Source organism: Corvus moneduloides, chromosome 3 (genome assembly GCF_009650955.1).
Source record: "Corvus moneduloides isolate bCorMon1 chromosome 3, bCorMon1.pri, whole genome shotgun sequence".
Classification (NCBI taxonomy): Eukaryota; Metazoa; Chordata; class Aves; order Passeriformes; family Corvidae; genus Corvus; species Corvus moneduloides.
In genome coordinates, this window is record NC_045478.1 from 26,899,571 (window position 1) to 26,918,762 (window position 19,192).

The following is a 19,192-nucleotide window of genomic DNA, read 5'->3' on the forward strand; positions in this document are numbered from 1 at the left end:
TGCTGCATATATGCAGTGTACACAGAAATGCTTCGTTTAGGGTTTGTGTGTGCACATACACAACACATGGAACATACTGTAACTGATAACTTACTCGGAGACCAGAAATGGCCTCATTGACTCAGTGATGAGTCCAGGAATCCTCTCTTCCTTAGTGAATGTTCCATTGGTTACATAAGATAGAGAAGCTCGGGAGCAGCTAAGGCCCTCTGCATTTGAATTCCTATATAAACAAAACTTAATTGATTGTATAAAGATGACAGAATCAGTGCAACCGGAAAGTCACAGGAAGGTCTTGTGTTTTATGCTTGTGGCTCTGCATTTGTGCCTTCTTGTCATCTAACTTCCACACCTCTCCGTCCCATGTCCTGGGCTTACATTAACACTCTCAACTGTAACATTTCCTCCAGAATATGTGATCAAAAGCAATAGAGTTTTAGGAAAAATAAGTTGCTCCTCATTTGGAAAAGAAAATTTGAAACAGCTCCCAGTTTTTCAACAGTTGGAATTTTTAGCACATAAGCCACCTAAGTGACTTTTTGGTGAGAAGCCTAACAGAAAGAGGAAACTCTATGGGAATGGGGCCCAGAAAAACAGTGTTAGATCCCATTTTACATTACTTTGATTCTAGGTGAAGTATTGCTCCACACTGTAATTACTGTAAGATGTGAAACTGGAAAATAAGTCTAGTAGATAAGAGCCAAGTCTGCTCTGATACACAGAATAAAATTAACATTTTAAAATCAATAGGGAGAATACTCCAAAACAAAAATCATAGTAACAAGCTGTTCCCCTGAAGCAGAGTGAAAGGTACTGCTATACATATGAAGCATTATTGGAGCTGGTATTTACTAAAAGAAAATTACTTAGTATCACATAGCAAAGGAAGAGTTATTCCTACCACTGACATACATCTAGGTCTTTTTCCTCCTTTTAATTAATTTTGTCAAAATTGATGGCTAATTTAGTTTACATATGTATGCTTTCCAACACAGATCTCAAATTTGATTCTTATTACTAAAAAAGTAAATGATTAATTTCTGTTTTCTGTTTTTATTTATAGGTGAAACTGTCTACATTATTGCTTACTCCTCCTGCATAGCTCTCATCCTAGGAATAGTCCTGTTGACCCTCCTAAAGATCAGGTAATTTGATAGGGATATTAATCACTGGTTCTAGGAAATTGAAAAAACAGAAAATAAAACGTTTTGACTTAGTTAAAAGGTGGACATTGTGATTGTCTTTAAAAACAGTCCAGCATGTCCCAGTGATGGAAAGAACTGACATTGTGGGTGTCAGCAGGGAAGAGTGAAATATGATATGTATCTACAATGCCCTCCATTCATGCAGAGATCCCAGGCTTTGGGAGGTTTCATTTCCTGTCCCATGGCAGGGGAAGGTGAAATCTGAATTCAGAAATTCTGTGAGACTGTGTTCCTAGCCCCATAGCAGGCAGTGGTAATGCAAAAAGGAAATGAGAATATTCAGCATTATAACGTATTTAGAAACCAAATCATGAATGCTGCTATTGTAGTTAATATTCTTGCCAAATGCCATTTTTGCTCATAGGAGTCTTTAAACACCCACCATCCCTGCCATCCTTTCCTTCTCCCCCCTCTCTCCCTCCCTCCATACGAGAAACTGCCCATACACCAATGCTTGGTAAGAAAACAGAAATGTGCATTCACTTAGTTAAATGAACATGGCCTTTTCTTAAATGATACATTTTCTTGGACCAAATTAAATGGCCAGATTTCAAGAATTACGCTGTCAGATGATAGGTAACAGAGCATGATGTAGCAGGAGCTATATATAGTGGGAGGGATATTGAGTCAAATTGCATTATTAAATTCCGAGGCAGATCAAAGAGGAATCATAGAAAAATGCAAAAGGCAAGTCAAGGATATATGGGAACAGAGGCTTTCTCTTTAGGTTTGCAGTTACAGAAATATCAGCATATGAAGAAAATTCAGATTTAAAGAATACAGAAGATGGAAGAAAGAGCAATGCATTAATAACAATGAAGGGGATTATTTTATACCACAGTGTTCATCATAAAAAGAGGGGAATTTTGCCACTGATTTCAATTAAGCCAAAGTTCAAACCAAAAGCTGTATAGTTTATTGTTACATAAATGCACATTCTTTGTTTTCAGAGCCTGCAGAACAAAATACGAGTCAAGAAGTCCCTCGCCAGATCATTCTTCTGAAACATTTATGGCCCATTATAAAAGTCACAGATGAACTACTCTGTTGCTTATGCTTTTCAAGGCTATTCCTGAACGCCAGCCTGTTGTACATATGCAATAATAAAATATATATTAAAAAACCACTATAAATTATGGAATTTTGTAGTTAAGCATACAAAATATTTTTATATTTATTAGCTTATTTTAAACCTTTCACAAGCTGAAAAAGGGGTAAAAAAAAGGTAAAACTGTGCTCTCTCTTATTTGTGTAGATTGCCAGATCTCTCCTGAGCTGCACAATTCCTACTTTTTTAGCTGCACATGACACTGGTATAAATGCTGTATCAACAGTGGCAATCTTTGAAGCCCACCCTTCTGATCTCAACTCATCTGGAAGAAATAAAAAAAATCCACTCAGAAACATTTTAGAGACCTGATAGAGCACAAATGTGGCAGTTTTGTATAGCAGGCTCCCAGGTACAAAGTACCTGATGCAGTTATTTGTCAAGCAGCAGTCACAGATAAGCTGCCTGTAGTTTGATGGTGGAGCACTTGTAGGGTAGGAGGAGATCAGGATTACAACCCCTTTCAGAACTAAAATTACTATCTGCTTTGTCTCCAAAATGCTGTTGCCGAAACTGTTTTTAACTTCTCCCCCAATATGGTTCTAAAAGAAATGAATGAGGTTTGCCACTTTGAATACAATAACTTTAGAAAGAATTTTTTGGTCTGAATGCCCAGTGGAGAAAGTCACTTGCTTGGGGCTGAAGTGCCTGTGTCTCAAGAGAGAAGCTATGACCCATCTCATCAGCTGTGTTTCCTATTCATTGTCTCTAGACAAGACCCAAAGTGCCTAATTGTCCCCTTGCTGTGTACTGGGAGTCATGGTCCCTGAACACCATTCTGGATCCCACTTTGTGGCTATGAGCCCTGGATTTCTCTTTATAGTTGAGGTTTTTTGCTAGATTTAAGCTTGTATTTACTGGCAGTGAGTTGTCTTTGTTAAACCTTTGTAACAATCTGGTTCTGGTGAGCACAGGATAATGGACTGCTATTTCTTATTCAACTGTTACCAGGAATAGCACATGTATTGTCTTGTTATAATAGCATCTGATGAATTAACTTTATTTTGAATGTGATTAGTTTTAATTTTGTCTGAATTATCACTAAGTGTAACTCAGCTCCAGTTTTGACCATGACAGATGACTAATCTAAGGCTACATCTAGGACTAGATGACAGATCTAGGTCCAGAAATTATTGTGATCAGACAGGCAGGAATCTCTGCTCTTCAATGTGACTCTTGCTTCTGGCTTTGGTAGCTTGTGAAATTATTAGTGTGAGAGCAAAATCTTAGTGTGCAGTTCTGCTGGGGAGAGGCTTAGAAATCTGATACACTTATTACAACATGGATTTTCTCTGTCTTTATTATCTGCATGCATAATACAAAACCAAACGAAGTCCTTTTTGTTTTGCAGTCAAGTGTTCTGTCATTACTAAATCAGCATTTGGACAAAAATCCAGAAACAGAAAAGTGCAGTTAGTTTGCTAATCAAAAAGATCTCCTTTAGCAGTCCAGCAATTTGCAGCGTCTGCCTTACCTCCCACCAAAGTTCATATTCTTCATCTTGAAACTGTGAAGTGGGAAGACTTCAAACTGAAAATACTGTTGAGAATATGTTGGATAAAAATATTTCTTTATACAGGAAATGTACTTCTGACATGAAACCTGCGCTGGTTTTCAGTCTGACTTCAAAAACCAGTGAACCCTCCATATCACAAAATTTGAAGAGCTCCATTTAAATTCAGATTTAACTAAACCTCAATCAACAACAACAAAAAACTTACCTTCTGTCTTAGAAACTTTTTGTTTTCTAATTATCTTATATTTAGACACTAGAAACCCAACTCATATATGTGCTTACACACACACACACTCACAAGTATGTAAAATGTATTTGAAACGGAGGGTGTGGGAGTTACTCTGAAAGACAGCAGGACACTTAGTGGCTCTTGTGGTGTTATGCAGTTTTACAGGCTCTCTCTTGAAAGAGATGACTTAAATGCTTAATGGGAAAAGTACATTTCCTCCACTCTACATGTGAAAAGTAGTCTGTCAATTGTATCTAGGTGTTAGTTATTAAATAAAGGAATTTCTGCTGGGATGATCTGTATTCCTGTGATACTGATTTTACTCTAACTGCTTCACAAACAGTTTTGGGACCAGAGAATCATAGAATCAGTTCGTTTGGAAAAGAACTTTAAGATCTTTGAGTCTGACCATGGTGGAAGAAAAAGCAGTATTTTGTAAGAGCTTCATTATAAAAATATTTTCCCCTGAAGTATGAGATCTGCATCTAATACCCAGATGAGGGAAATTAAGTATCATTGATGACAGGTTTCCCAGGACACACATAATTTTGGGTAAGGATGTAGCATTCATCCTCTTTCCACTGGAGCTGGGACATCCCAAAGTGAAGAAATGAAGTCTGATTGGACTAGAGGGAGAAAGCATTAATTTTTGCCATACAGCACTCTCATCTGAAAGGGAGAATACTGGGTTCCAGTATTTCTTTGAAGATTGTTCATGCATTTTGTCTAATGATTGTTTCAAATTAAATGTGTGAAGAGTTTTTGAGACAAGTACGCAGGATTAGCTCTTCCTTCTGCAATGTGAAGCTACAAGGCTGTAAAGCCCAGGTTTGTACTTCTCCTGTCTTGCCACAGTGAGTCTTGAAGTCTTAAAAAGGAACATTTTCCCCTGGCTGTCTTACCTGTTTGTGTGGTCAAAAGAATGAGCTACTTGGATAGGCATGGGCTCAGCCTTTTCAGGCTGGTGTGGGAATCACATCCAGGTACTCTGAGCTACGTATCAGACCAAGCTAGTAACACAGAAGATGGATGGAAGCAGCACCAACACCAGAAGGTGGTGCCATAAAACAGAGAACAGCATTCAGTTCTTTTGAAAAAATGGCTGTGGCTGTCTTTCCACCAAGGAAAATACTAACCCTTATGTTCAAGCTAGTGAAGATAACTAACTGCAGCTCATGTTGAGGCACTTCAATAGTAGCATGGGGTTAGGGAATTTTGCTGTTGACTTTGCCAAGAAAGTTCCCTCATCAACATTTTGATGTTTCAGACCACATGCTGAAGTCATTCAGTCTCCCATGAAGTGTGTAGGGAATCTGAGACATCACTTAGATGGCACGGATTTCTACCCCGCATTGGAACATCAGAAGTTAGATAATGCCTCATTGAATTTTTTCAACTCCTACCTCCATTTCTGTCCTGTAGCTTTTAATGTTTAGTTAATGGACGAAAGAAATGTTTCCCCAGTAACTTAAAAGAGATTTGTCTGCTGTAAAAGCACACAGGAACACCATATTAAAAGGTAATCCTAAGAAAAAGCACTCAAAATGGATTACAAGGTAACAAAGTCAACACAGGCATACACGTCAGTGACAGCTTATATTTGCTAATGCTGTATGCATGAGCTGGTTAGTCAGAGCTGCTGAATCTGGCATAATACATGACCATATCAGTTTCAATAAACACTGAGACAGATTTTATTTCAGCTTTAACACCACGTATTGCAAAATCACAAATGCATTTAACCAGGCAGATACATGACAATTCCTTAACAAACATATCGTCTCTTTGACATTGGTTTCAAAGGACTAAGTTGACTTTGGCTGTAGTCCTTCTGCCTGCTGTGTTTTTGCAGCAATGAAGATCAACACTGCATTACAGCAGGACTGTAGAGAAAAATAATCTTCGAAAATATAACAAAAGAAAAGCATTGTTCAGCAAGTCAAGAACTGGAATTCATTTACTTCTCCAGACTATCTGTTTTGCCACTTTTCTAGATACTTCACAATCATTGAAGAGAACTTAAGGCAGTGTCAGGAATCATAGAAAAATTCAGTGGCAGAGAATACTGATTTTCTAATATCACAGTAACTATTTCTACCCCTTCAAAACAACTCAGTGAAAAAATAGGCCAATCTTATACATTCAAACTAACTCTTTGTATAAGTATTATTTCATTTCAAGAGCACTGATCCCAAACATACGAATTTTACCTCGCAGACTTGCAGTCTTCATTTTGTGACTTCTTAATACAATAATAAAAGTTTTATGAACTCAAATGACACTATTAAAAGAGGAAAATTAGCCAAAGCCTCTCTGGACTTATTCACAAGACTAGAATATTTAGTTCTTAATTCATAAGCTCTGGTTACACATGAAAATGAAGCATTAAAGTGCTGGTCCAGAGCCAAGTTGTCCTAATACATAAAAGTTTAAACTACAAAGCAAGCTGCTGCTGAAAGACATTAGAACTGTATGGGATCTATGACATTGCTGTGTTCTGGAAGGCACTGAAGAATGATTATGCCCGTACTAATGAAACTGGATCAACTTCTCCTCCAGCAAGGAACACCAGCGATGCCTTTAACAATGTAATATCTTGACTTGCAATTTTTATAATGACATAGCGTTAAGAACACCTGCTCATGGATGCCAAACACCTGGATGCAAGTCCTCCACATCCAGGGGGCTACTTCAGAATGAAGTGACAGCAGTGTACTTAGCTGGGGGCACTGATAGGAACTATAAGAGCAGACACCACTAGTGATGGGTTACTCTGAATATAAGCATGAAGATTTAGGAAGTCAGAAGCACTGGAGAGCATCATCCCATGTCTTAACATGTTTTTGAAGGGGTATAGTCTCAGCTGTTTTATTATATGCTGAATTCAATGCTGCCTGTGTGACTGATGCATGTTCATGGAATAGCTACTGGATTAGCCTTTGATCTTAAGAGCAAGACATGCTTATTTTTTGAAGCCAGACATTAGGTGTCAAAATGTTCTGCATAGTCAAAAATTATGCCAGCCCAGGAAAGCAGAGCAGCAGCATTTAACACACCTAAAAAATGTCAGTAGGCAGAACATAAGATGTCTCAGGATTCTCAGTCACACTGCAAGTAAACAAGGATTTTATAGGGATTGCTCACCTGGACCCACAGACCTAAATCCATCCCAGGTGGCAATTTTGGCACATAAACACTGGGTTGGAGGTTGCTTTTTTTTATTCTGGCTCCATGTTTCTTTCTCTCTTGTAACAATCCTGACAAACAATCTATTTGTCTGTGACCTCCACCCTGGATTACTATAACTCACAAAGTGGTTGAAGCTGAGCATGTGGGTAAAGTACAGGCTCCAGATGTGACTGCTCATCTTTTCCAATGCTCACATCATTACAGAATAACAGACCTGCATTTAAGGCTCTCCACAAGCTTCCAAGTAGTTTCTAAAATAGACCCAATAAAGAACGGAGACATTTTAGGTTGTTCATCCACATGATTTAATAGGTACTCTGTTTCACTGCATAGGGAGAGTTAAGAGCCTTAGAATTGCAAACCAGACAGCCCAGATGCTGAGAAGCCTATGATGCACCGTGCACAGAGGCATAAAAATGGAGCCTATGTTCAGTTCCTAACCTGGCCGATAATTGAAGCCCTCACCACCACCTTCAAGGAACAGAACCCTTCAATCTGTTGCAGAGACATTTACAACATTCTTTTCTTGGGATCTTTCTGGTCTTCGGAATTTTTAATTCCATCCTACTCAGTGGCACATATTCATCCAGGTTTACTAGAAAGTGTGTTCTTTTTCAGTTCAGGTATGCTGAGTTGGAGGGGACCCACAAGGATCACTGATTCCAACTCCTGGCCCCACACAGCACCATCCCCAAGAGTCACACCATGTGCCCGAGATCATTGTCCAAATGCTTCTTGAACTCTGTCAGGCTTGGTGCTGTGACCACTTCCCTGGGAGCCTGCTCAGTGCCCAGCCACCCTCTGGGTGAAGAACATTTTTCTAATATCCAACCTAAACCTCCCCAGTACCACTTCAGGCCATTCCCTTGGGTCCTGTCATGGGTGCGCATTTGAATCTCCCCAGGCTGAGCAGCAAGCTCAATCTCAGTTTAGTTGTTTACTCTCACATTCAGGTTTGCATCACAACTGCTTTTTTTTCAAGGGCTGACTTCACTTTCAGTCTTTGAGAAGCTCAATATTGTTTATGTCAATTAAACATGCTTGCTCAGAGGGTCTTGGATGGAAGAAAATTCATCAGGCCCTACATGAAAACTTCATACTTCAGCTCAAAATGAGCCAATTCTGTACCTACAGAGAAAACTAAAAAGGAAAATTTATTATTAAATAGGAGAGTATTACAGTAAGGTTAGTCACCTTCAGGGGTAAATGGCACATAAATTAAGGAGTTTTTAAAATGTCAATTCTGGCACCATGTTTATGCTAAACTACTAATTATTAGACTGAGTACAGTCTAAGTACTGCTTCAGTTTCCTCACTACTTCATTGGATCTAATTCATTACAGAATTTTTAAGTCTGTGAATGGTTCAAGACCTGGTTTTATTTAAGTTCATGTTTTGATATATGAGCCATAGTGGCTGCTAAATAGCCAAGCCCCAGCTGAAACATGGGGAAAAGAGGAAGAGCTTTTTTCTGGTGACCCAACCATGCATCCAGGCCAGGTCAAGCAAATCAGGGGGTTCACACCTTCAGAAGTACTTGAAAGTCTTCTTACTAGACTCTGCAGGAAAATATTCAGTATTTTGGAATGATAGACAAGATATTTCTTGCCTCACCTGAACACATTTCTTTGTTTATCCTTTGACTTTTACCATGAGAAGAGTGAAACAAAGTAGCTTATATTAATTTTGACTATCATTATGGCATAAGGAGGATAGAGGTATTATGTCAAATTTATGGCTTTGTGTTGCCTGGCATACAAAATTTGGCTTTCTTAAGCTATGCCAATTCTAAACTACACAACTGACTAAAAGATCTCAGAAAAAATTCACTTTGGAATTTTAAAGGCAAACCGAGACTCAGATGTAACTTGGCAGACAAGTTCCAGACAAAAAAAGACTCAGCCTTTTCTTTTTTTATGTGTTATCTTTCTTTCACCTTTTGACAAGATTTCATATTTTTGAGGAAAATTGAGAATATGGAAGAAGACCATAGTCCAGGGTTTTAGATTTTCATGTCAACAGGCCATGCTCAGAAAAAATATAGATCAAGGTTAAGTACACAGAGAAGTACAGACAGACCCTGCACAACCAACGAGCAACAGGACTGATGTTTCAGGCTGAAAAAAATGACAGTATTTTCATGGCACACTTGAACATTTATAAATAGGATAAGGCTCTTTGTCCATTTCCCCCATTATTGATCAAAAAATGACAGTGCAGTTCATTGGCATCTTGTTGAAGTAAGGCATTTAAAAGAACAATGTCATTATCAGCAGAGCACAGAAAAAAATTGTAAGTGGTTTCCTTTGTGTAAGCTAGTCCAGCAGAATACTATTACCCTAAAAAGCTCGTGACTTATGAATGAGAATATCAATTCATAGCCTAGAGAATGAAAAATCTAATTGATGAAACCTTGGATGAAAATGTAGCCCCTTCTACACTACTCTGAACCTGAATGATGTTGAAAACCTTGCTGATTTTTATTTGTTTCATATAATTAGGTTTTAATAAGTTGACCAAAAAAGGAAACTACAACAAATTTAACATATGTAACAAATAAGGAAATTTGCAGGAGGATTTGAAGGATCTGGCAGAGTGCCATTCACCACAATGTCTTGGAACAAGATAAAGTTATCCATAATTTAACAGATGTTAAACAAAATTTTTAAAAAGTTCTATTGCTAAAAAAATTCTTACAGTGAATTCAGATTTGGCTCCATGTTCATAACAGTGACTTGACAACTGAAAAGCAAGAATTCAGATAAATAAAATACATAATAGAATGGCCACACATTGTGTGAGATCTCATAAACTACTGAAAATACTTGTACTGTTCTGAAATCATCTTGATTAAAATTTAACTATGTACTCACTGCTTCTACCCAGTTTTCCTGAAAAGAACTAAAAATTCAATTTAAAACATGGTAAAATGTCCTGGTGTTTATACATTTTTCTCATCTGTAGAAGTACCACATACGGGATTCTGTACTTCAGTCATTTATTTCTTACTGACATATCAAACAATTGTTGACAAGACAGTACAGTACAATAACTCTTCCCATAAAAAAAATTATGTATGGGTTCGATTTTGCTTCTTTGATGCAATGGTTTTCTTGCTTCTTTTCCTGATGCAAATGTCCTTGTTCAAGGTAAATGGGAAATGTAATCAAGCTGCAAAAAGAAAAATCCATCTAATTGATAGTTCCAGTACTGAAGGAAGCTTGTGCAACCTTTGAGTTTGTTTTCTTGTTCAAAGCTGTGCAGATGAAGTTTCCAGCTTCCATCACAGCATGAAGATTTACTCCCTAAAAAAGAGATGAAAAATGTGAAGAATAATAAATGCACATGTTGAAAATGCTTAGACTCCAAGTTTTTTGCTCCAGGGTCTAATTTTTGCAAACAAAGGGCCTGATTCATGTTATAGGTCAGTAATGGGGATCAGTAAAGCTACAGTGATTTACAGATAGTTACAGCTTCCAGTTGTTTGAAAGGTTCTACTACATCGAGAGTAGTGTCCATCAGCAGTGGACAAAATACTGGAGTAATATCTTTCAACCCCAAAAGAATCTGGAATAAAGGACTGGAATTACAATTAGAAGCTAGAAGAAAAATATAGTGTCTAAATATATGCTATACTTATTTATCATCCAACACTATAAAACTTCATGCTTGCAAGTACCCTCCTTGCAGCTCAGGAAAATGGAGGAAACACACTTGCATTGGCAACTGAATGCAGGAGAAACAGGCTCCTGTATTGTCTTGAATAACTATAATCTCTTTCTGGAAGGAGTCCATTTCAATACAAAATTACAATTTACAGTGATAGCACAGCTGAGCAAAAGTTCACAACTGCTTGATCTGCCCATGCCAGAAAAACATGTCCCTTGAGCAACTATTTTGTAACTAAGGTACGTATCAGTGCTGCTTGATTGCTAAAATTAAATCAGATCACTGATTAAAGAGGCAAACCCACTTCATTATGTCTCCTTTATTGCTCATGTATAGTAGAAGTTTTAAAGTTAGATCATATAAGTGATGTAAGTACTTGCTCCAAAGATTGCAATGTAGAAGCCAGTAAAGTTCCTGTAGAAAGGATGCAATAGGGGACTTTGAACTACCAATACAGTGAGCAGTCATACAAAGCTGGGAGAAGGGTGTCACTCTCCATTAAATAGTACAAGTTGTATTGCACCAGAAATACACTTCCATCACACTCCCAGATTGATGTACTAATGTTCAGACCAAAACCTGATTTAAATACTTAATTCTTAAACTGGATCTAGCACTTATTTCCATGTTCTGTGGTAAACTTTGCTTTTTTCATTCTTGGAATTGGCTAAAAATGTTAATGAGAATAGAAATCACTGAGCAGAAATGTAATCAAAAACATTTTTAATTTGAAAAAAAAATGTTTTGGAGCTTCCAATCAGCTCTAATATTTAGCACCATCTAAACTACATAATTCAAAGACATCCTTTTATAACTATCTCATTTTAATACAGTTATAACAAGGGTAATTTCAGCTTATTCTGTTTATCCTTTATGGGCCATTACTTAGGTTTAGTTTGTAAAGTGCTATTGCACATAACATAATCTAAAAAATTTTAATCCATCTGTGTTTTTAAAAAGGAAGAAATGAGCAACATACCCCCACAGACATAGCTGGTAGTTAGATTATGGAAGATGTCAAAATAAACTCCCCAAACTACAAAATATTCATGTTTTCATCACTGTGATACTGCATAATGTGATATGTGTTGATAAGAAACATACTTTCACAGTTCACATTCATTAAATGGAATACATGTATCTGTGCTTTTTATACTGTCTTCCTCAATAAAAGTGTTGTGAACCAAAGAGGATTACCATGAGGGCACACAACCCAGCATTCAGGAGTGTGACTCACAGATGGGAATGGGACGGGAATAGGTGTTTGTAAGGTTGTCCACAAAATAATGTGTCTTCAGATACCCAGAATATACTTACTAAGTATACTTGGTAATCATTCCATATATCCAGAATTACTCCTTCACACCAAGGAATGAATTTCCCCCCCAAAATAACTCAAAAGTGCCTCCAATATTATTTATAAACTTGGATAAGTGCCTTAAATCAGAAAAGCTTCTGCAAGAAGGCAAAATCTTGTCATTCCCATTGACTTAAAAATTATTTCACATTTAGTCTGCCAAAGATTCATTTCACAGGTCACTTCTTGTTTATGTGTTCTGAAGAACAGTATAGAAAAAGCATCAATTATTATTTTGATGTATCTAGTCAATCTGAACTCAATAATTCACAGATATCACAGAGTCCAATCCTTAAGTGAATGGCCCATATGGGGGTGGAACCTGCTACTTTGGTGTTATGAGCACCATAACCAACTCTGACCACCTGAGCTAAAATAATGTATGATTAAATAATGTCCAGTATTGCCTGACACTTAAGGTGAGTTCAGTCAACAAATGGAAAACTTTAGTGGATAGTTGAAATGAACATGAGAAAGTGCTCCTTGCAAATGGACAACATTAGCAATTACAATTTCATTTTGTGCCATTACACAAAAAAGAAACATATTAATAGTTTTCTGCAATAATGATTTCACAGAATTGGCAACAGTACCAAAAACAACCAAAGACATAAATAAAGACATTATAAAGACAAAAGCTCGTATATTATGGTAATAACTTTGAGGCTCCAGGTCTCTCATGCAGTAAAACACTCTTTATTTAATGAGCCAGAAAGGATTCAAAAAGCAAAGCCTTGTGTTTTGCTATTGCATAATCTAAAATCTAAAATTAAACAAAACCTAAATAAAACCACCACCAAACCAAACAAAAGAAGAACTAAGCATTTGATGGTGAGATTGTCTCAATGGGATTTGGTGTCAGCCTTTAGGACAAGCTGGATTCTTTCTTGGCCACCAGATTGTTAACAGATTAATCAATTTTATCAAGAAGCCTGGGACAGAGTATATTTCATGTAATCAGACTATTTTTGCTTAATTGCTTCCTTTTGCTATGAGTCAGTTGGAAAGGTCAATGAGTATTTTGCCCAAGGAAAGACTACACTGAAAGCCTAAGTCTAAGGTGCACAGCAATGTAAAGTAAAATGCATGCTTTCTCCTCCTTATTTCAAAGAATAGTGTTGTTACAAAAGAATAAACATCTCCTTCATGAAGAAAAGTGTGAACAAACAGTTCAAAACAGAGTCCACTCATACAGTGGACACTTGTGATAGAACCTTTCCTAAACATGTGTCTGACATCTACCCTGAACTCCCTAAAAAGCAAATAAGAGCAGATAAGTGCTTACAGGGAACTCTGTAAGGCACTGAATATGCTTTAACAGTACCCAGAAAATGTGCAATTCAGAAATGTAATCCTTTCATGTCAAGGAACTCCATCAGCATGTACACCACACAGAACTGCAGCCTACAAGCAAGTGATAAGTTCCAATGAGCTCCTCAATAATTCAAATCTTACTATTTCAGACATCAGACATTTATATTTCTTTCTGCAGTAGTTTAAATGCAAACCACACACTTTGTAGTTTTGGCAGTTTTTTATATGTTCTTCTTTGAATTTGACTCTCCAAGTCTATGTCTAAATTAAACATAAAGTTACTGCAATGCCTGAGTTAGCACAAACTTCTTATGCCACATATTCAGAACAATGGTGACCGACAGAAGGACCAAAGAGCACATTTATTGAAGAAGGCAGTAGGAATACAGAATAATTAACATGCCAACCAAGCCAGGGGTACTAAATGTGTGCTCTTGAAGTGTGGATTCTCACTGGTAAGGTTCATTAAAGTGCAGCTCAGTGCAGATAAGCTGCTCTGCTCTCTCCTCCAAGAACAGAGCTAGTAGTAAAAATGACTGTGAAGCCTCCTAGCCAGTAACAGGTTCTTTACAATTTTGAAATATATTAAGTGGATACTTGAGAAATATCAGTGTCCTGTGCCTGGGCTCCAAACATCACAATTTTTTTCAACTTTTAAGTCAGAAAAATTGACAACAAATTAGTAAGCACTATGAGCCAAATCCAAAACTGTGACAGAAACTGAAGTCTGCTCAGTCTTTCCACTGCAGAGATGACCAGCCTTCTTGAGCAATGTCTACAGTACTGAATTTTTTGTGGTTACTGAGGCAGAGCAGTGACACAAAGCAGCTGCTACTAAGTTCCTCATAGCTCCAGGTAAGAAGAAGGGGATTATTAAAACTATGTTAAATGCACAAACCATTTCTACTCTAAACTGCTAATGAAAACAACATCATTCCTGTTACATGTCAAGCCATATTAAAGCACTGAGTTTGCAAAAACTACAATGGGCCCTCAATATTTTATTGTACAGCATAGGTTATTGTCAGGTATGTATCGTACATTTCCTGGAAAAATATTTTTGTTTTCCTTAAAGTCTTAAGTAGAAAGATAAAAAATATCTTACTGTGTTGATCCCCAGACCATTCAGCATGTATATCACATCCTCTGTGGCTACATTTCCAGTAGCACCTTTTGCATAGGGACAACCACCAAGTCCTGCAACAGATGAATCCACTACAGCAACTCCCATCTGGAAAATAACAACACAAAAATGAAGCATCAAGCATCAGCACAGAGTATTATTTATAATTTTTCATAAATGGCAGGCCATATATATTAGTTACCATGCATAAAATATGCATTTCTCCACAAATGGATGTGTTCCTTGAAGGAAATTCCTTATAATGGCTTTAGTCCTGACATCTTTATAAGGTAAGACTTTTCAAACACAGGATATGGAACAAAGAACTAACAGTCCATTACATGTGACTTTGGCAGATAAGATGATTGCTGTTTCAGAGACAAACTGAGGTTTAAGTCTTTTCTCTCTTTATCTTTCAATATGATGTTTATAAATAACCTGCATCTAGTATTGCAAAGGCTTTCATGCAAAAAAACAATCAATGGAAGTTCTCCATGGATACACATTAGTTCTGAGCTTTACTTGGAATATTTTTAAGACAATAGTTGGTGCACAGTGTTAAGTTTTCTCGTTTAAACTAGCCTTAAATTAAGGCTTGAAAAAACAATCAGCTGTTGTAAATTCATAATTTTTTGCTTTTTGTTTTCTTCCTGCTGCATTCAAATGTCTTCTCTCTTCTGATCCCCTCAGCATATTCATGATAAAAAATAGTAAGCCAGTTACCAACTCCACCCAGGACATAATATTACATTTCCTATAGAATAAAGCCTTCCTTAGGAGACTTATAAGGGAGGGGGAAAAAGAAACGAGCCAGTGACTTCCACTGATTTGTTTAGTGAGCTCTTGCATCCTCTCCTCTCTATGATTTAGTTTTAAAATAAAGCTGAAACTGGAAAGTAATCTTTTTTTGTTACAACATGTTAGGTATGTGAGCCAGGACACTGGGTCTCCCTTGTCAGAGAAAGCTCTTCAGTCTTCCCCTTGCCTCTGGAGGCATTTAGGCTCTACAGATAATCAGAAGCAGACAAGGGAATCAGGCTGAACAATTATTAGGTCTTCAAAGACACAAGCTCCTCTCTGCCTTAAGCACACTAGAGGGTTCCCTTCCCCATAGGAATAATTTAGACAGACATACCCCCAAACTGTAGAAGGACAGGTCAGGCAGACTGAAATTCAGGACAGGAGTTCCTATGCATAGATAAATTTTCAAAACTCTGACTTTGGGTACAGAGAGATTCAGAGATTAAACCATGCCTCTTACTCATATGCAAGTCAGTAAGTTTGGCTTAGAGGCCTGACTGCACAGATTGCTGATTTCCCTTCTGAGGAACCTACCTGTCCCTGCAGGCTGGTCTGGAAGCCTGAGCTTCTCCTTCACAGACATGCACACAACTAGCTGGCAAGCTAGGCGATGATATGTCCTGCATATTGCAGTTGCTAAGTCCCCTTTCCAAATATACCTATTAGTTGGTTTTTTAGTTCTAGTATTTTTTTGTACTTGCTTCTAGTTTTAATGGTGCTTTCCATAGTTTTATCATTGGCTTTACAGTCTCTTTCAAAGTCCAACATTTCTGAAGAGCAATAATAAAGAATGAAGTGTTGTCCCAGGTCCTATTCTTGAACAGAGAATATTATCTTGAGCTAGGTAGCTGCTCAAAGCCTGTAATAAATACCTCAAAGGAGTCGAGGTGCATAACTGTGACAGGCAAGACAACACTATTTAATACTGCTCACACAATGAGAGTCTCTAAAAAGAGCTACTGTACCTTAAAGTACACTAATCTGTGACTTACAGAGTCAATCACCAAAGTGCACGTTTTGCATTTCGGTCGCTTGTCACACTCTTTGTTTGTGTAACCCATCAGTCAGAAAATGTGTTATACAGCACATCTGTGTCCAGTACACAGAGGATATGCATTTGTGACAGCTGGAAATTCTGTCTCTTTTTGTACTAGCTGCTAGGATTCATGCATTTACTCTAGAAGTCATTGCTCCAAGCTCCACAGTGGCAGCTTTCAGCTTGCAAGTGTCCATGCAGAGACAGACTTAAAGCTTCCTATTGGAAAGATTCAGAGTATGGTGAAGGTCTGCAGAAAAGGGTGTCTGACATGTGGATGCACAGGTAATGATACAAGCATGATCCCACTACTAAGCCTGCTCTCTCAGTCTGATTTTAAGATTTGCATCAGAAATTATTGTTTCAGAGATGAAAAGGTAAAAGACAGTGTCTTTCATGGAGTTTTTCCCAATCTGTAAGGTTATGTCATAACTGCTAGAGTATTCTTCTTCGTGTACTTATTTTCAGTAACATTTGCATGGGGATAAAAGCTATAGGCAAATAATGTGGTGAGGTACATAATGGCTGTTAAATTCCCAAGGAGTATCAGCAGACTCAGAAACAGCTTCAGTAGCATATAAACAGTCACTTTCTAATCCCAGCAAATTATCACATTAAATGCTTATCCTTTTGCAAAAATGGGTGGAAATATCAACTAAATTGTATTTGGTAAAAAACAGCCAAAAAGGTTTGTCAGTAGCCTCCTCCAGTCCTTCACAGGGCACTCACTGCAAGCAAAAACAAGAACAGTATCCTTCCAGCATTAAAAGGCATGTTTTCTAAAGGCATTGAATACATATACATATTAATTCTTGATGTCCTTGTACAAACACTAGTGATACCACAGTAATTCTGAATTTGCAGGGCAAATCTTGCAACAGTGAGGTACAGGTTGCTTATAATTGTTTGGTGAAAGTGCTGGTGACGATTTGGACGGATAAAGGATATCACAGCAACTTGAAGGTAATGTGAAACACCTATCTTTGTCTAACCACACCCTTGTATTCTCAGGCAGCCTTGTCTGAGTTATTCAAAGTACCCACACCAGACGCTGGAGTAACTCAGACAATTTATCTTATCATAGATGCAAGAGCATATAAAACCCTGATGCCTTCTGCTGGCTAAGCAGTGGGAGCAGTAACCTCCACCTGATTGACAGTGATAATTGTTCTGTCTTTTAAATCATTGACTATTATGGCTAAATATAAAATGGAGGAGGTCTAATCACACCTTCACTTAGGTAGCATCCTTGGGTGGTTGGCTTTAACCCTAGCACAGGACACTTAATCCTTTACTTCCCAGAAACAGTGTATAAAGACTAAGTCTCTAAAATTGTATCTCTATCAGGATGTACTTGCTATTTGAACATTAAGCCAGTGGTAGAAAAGGTCTTAAAATGGCATATATAATACAGCAGCCCTGACTGACCTCCAAATCTGACAGTTCTTCAAATCCGTGGTCTTAATATGCAGTGAGAAGGTGTCTCTCCTTTAAGAAAATGTCTTTTAAAGTTCTCTTCATGATGCTTTTGATATGATCTCTACTGCAAGGTACTACTATTTCAGCAGCAAGGTCAGCTGCATCTGTCTGCTCATGCATGTTGTGCAGTCAATTATAACGTGTTTGCTGACTCAAGTGCAGAATCATTGCAGTTCATCTTCAGTGCGGCCCCATTCAAAAAAATCCTAAAATAATCCATACTCTAAGCTCCAATTTAACAGTGCTAAAAACAGATGTTGGAAAGCATCCTTCAGCGGTGCTACTAACTAATTTGGAGGTTGATATTACAGCCCAGCCTGTCCAAACACAGAGTCTGAAGTAGCACCTAATAAATAACTTCTCTGCAAACTTGAGCAGCTATGAAGCTGTTCTGCTTTTGCAGCCATTAAAAGCACAAGCAGGTCTAAAAGAAAATGTAAGAATTGACAAAATACCTAAAACAAGGTCTTTTCCTTCATCACATGTCAAATATTTGTCAGACTTTTACAGGAGACAATGAGTTTTAGCAATCCAAGCTTGCAAAAAATTCACTGTCAATATGATGTTTAAAAAGGCAACAGTCTCACTGTCGCTTCCTGACAGGCACTAAATTGTGCTGACATTTCTGAGAAGTTGTACTGCAGCTCTTTCATAGGATATGTCCTAGATAAGCATACACCAAGCTGCTTACATATGGACATGTGTGAGGGTGAACAATGACTTGGCTTCCAGGAAAACTACAATACTTCAATATTTTTTGACACTTTTTGATAATCACTAAATTCCTGACAGTGGTCCCTGAACACCTTCCAAACTTTAGATTTGGCTAGCTTTAGCTTTCTCTCTAGAGAAGGCATAGGACTTTTTGCTCCTGTCCTATGCTAACTTCCTAATACCCCAATGAGAAAGCAAGGAATTAAATTCATCACCTTTGTCAAACAGCCAATTTTAACAGGAAACCATTATTGCCAGTGAATAATAAATGCTTCATGTTTCTCAGTTTGCTTTACTAGCTCCCCATAACTTTTTGTTGGGACAGTCAGTCTCTTTTCTTACTGATCTTTAAACCTGGTTTGTCTGGAAGAAGTTTAACTTTGTTCCTTTCTTAAAAATGGCAAGGTCAGCATCACTAACTCCAGGAATGTATGTGGCATAAATCAGAAGCT

At 37.6% G+C, this 19,192-nt stretch overlaps 2 protein-coding genes across 6 annotated transcripts in view; one reads left to right on the forward strand and one right to left on the reverse strand.

Moving 5' to 3' along the window:
- The window catches only part of GFRAL (GDNF family receptor alpha like), a 28,022-nt gene extending 23,671 nt beyond the window's left edge, over positions 1 to 4,351 (forward strand). For 4 of the 5 annotated variants that reach the window (XM_032104662.1, XM_032104664.1, XM_032104667.1 and 1 more), the window contains 2 exons: positions 1,064 to 1,145; positions 2,156 to 4,351. In XM_032104662.1, the coding sequence (XP_031960553.1) occupies positions 1,064 to 1,145; positions 2,156 to 2,243 (170 nt within the window). In that variant the 3' untranslated portion in view covers positions 2,244 to 4,351. The remainder of the gene's footprint in view (positions 1 to 1,063; positions 1,146 to 2,155) is intronic. The other variant, XM_032104666.1, reaches the window with a different exon arrangement.
- Positions 4,352 to 8,986: 4,635 nt separating this feature from the next.
- HMGCLL1 (3-hydroxymethyl-3-methylglutaryl-CoA lyase like 1) overlaps positions 8,987 to 19,192 on the reverse strand; it is a 78,645-nt gene continuing 68,439 nt past the window's right edge. The window contains exons 8-9 of the mRNA XM_032104668.1: positions 14,693 to 14,818; positions 8,987 to 10,552 (exon numbers count right to left, since the gene is read on the reverse strand). Coding sequence (XP_031960559.1) covers positions 10,439 to 10,552; positions 14,693 to 14,818 — 240 coding nt within the window. The 3' untranslated portion in view covers positions 8,987 to 10,438. The remainder of the gene's footprint in view (positions 10,553 to 14,692; positions 14,819 to 19,192) is intronic.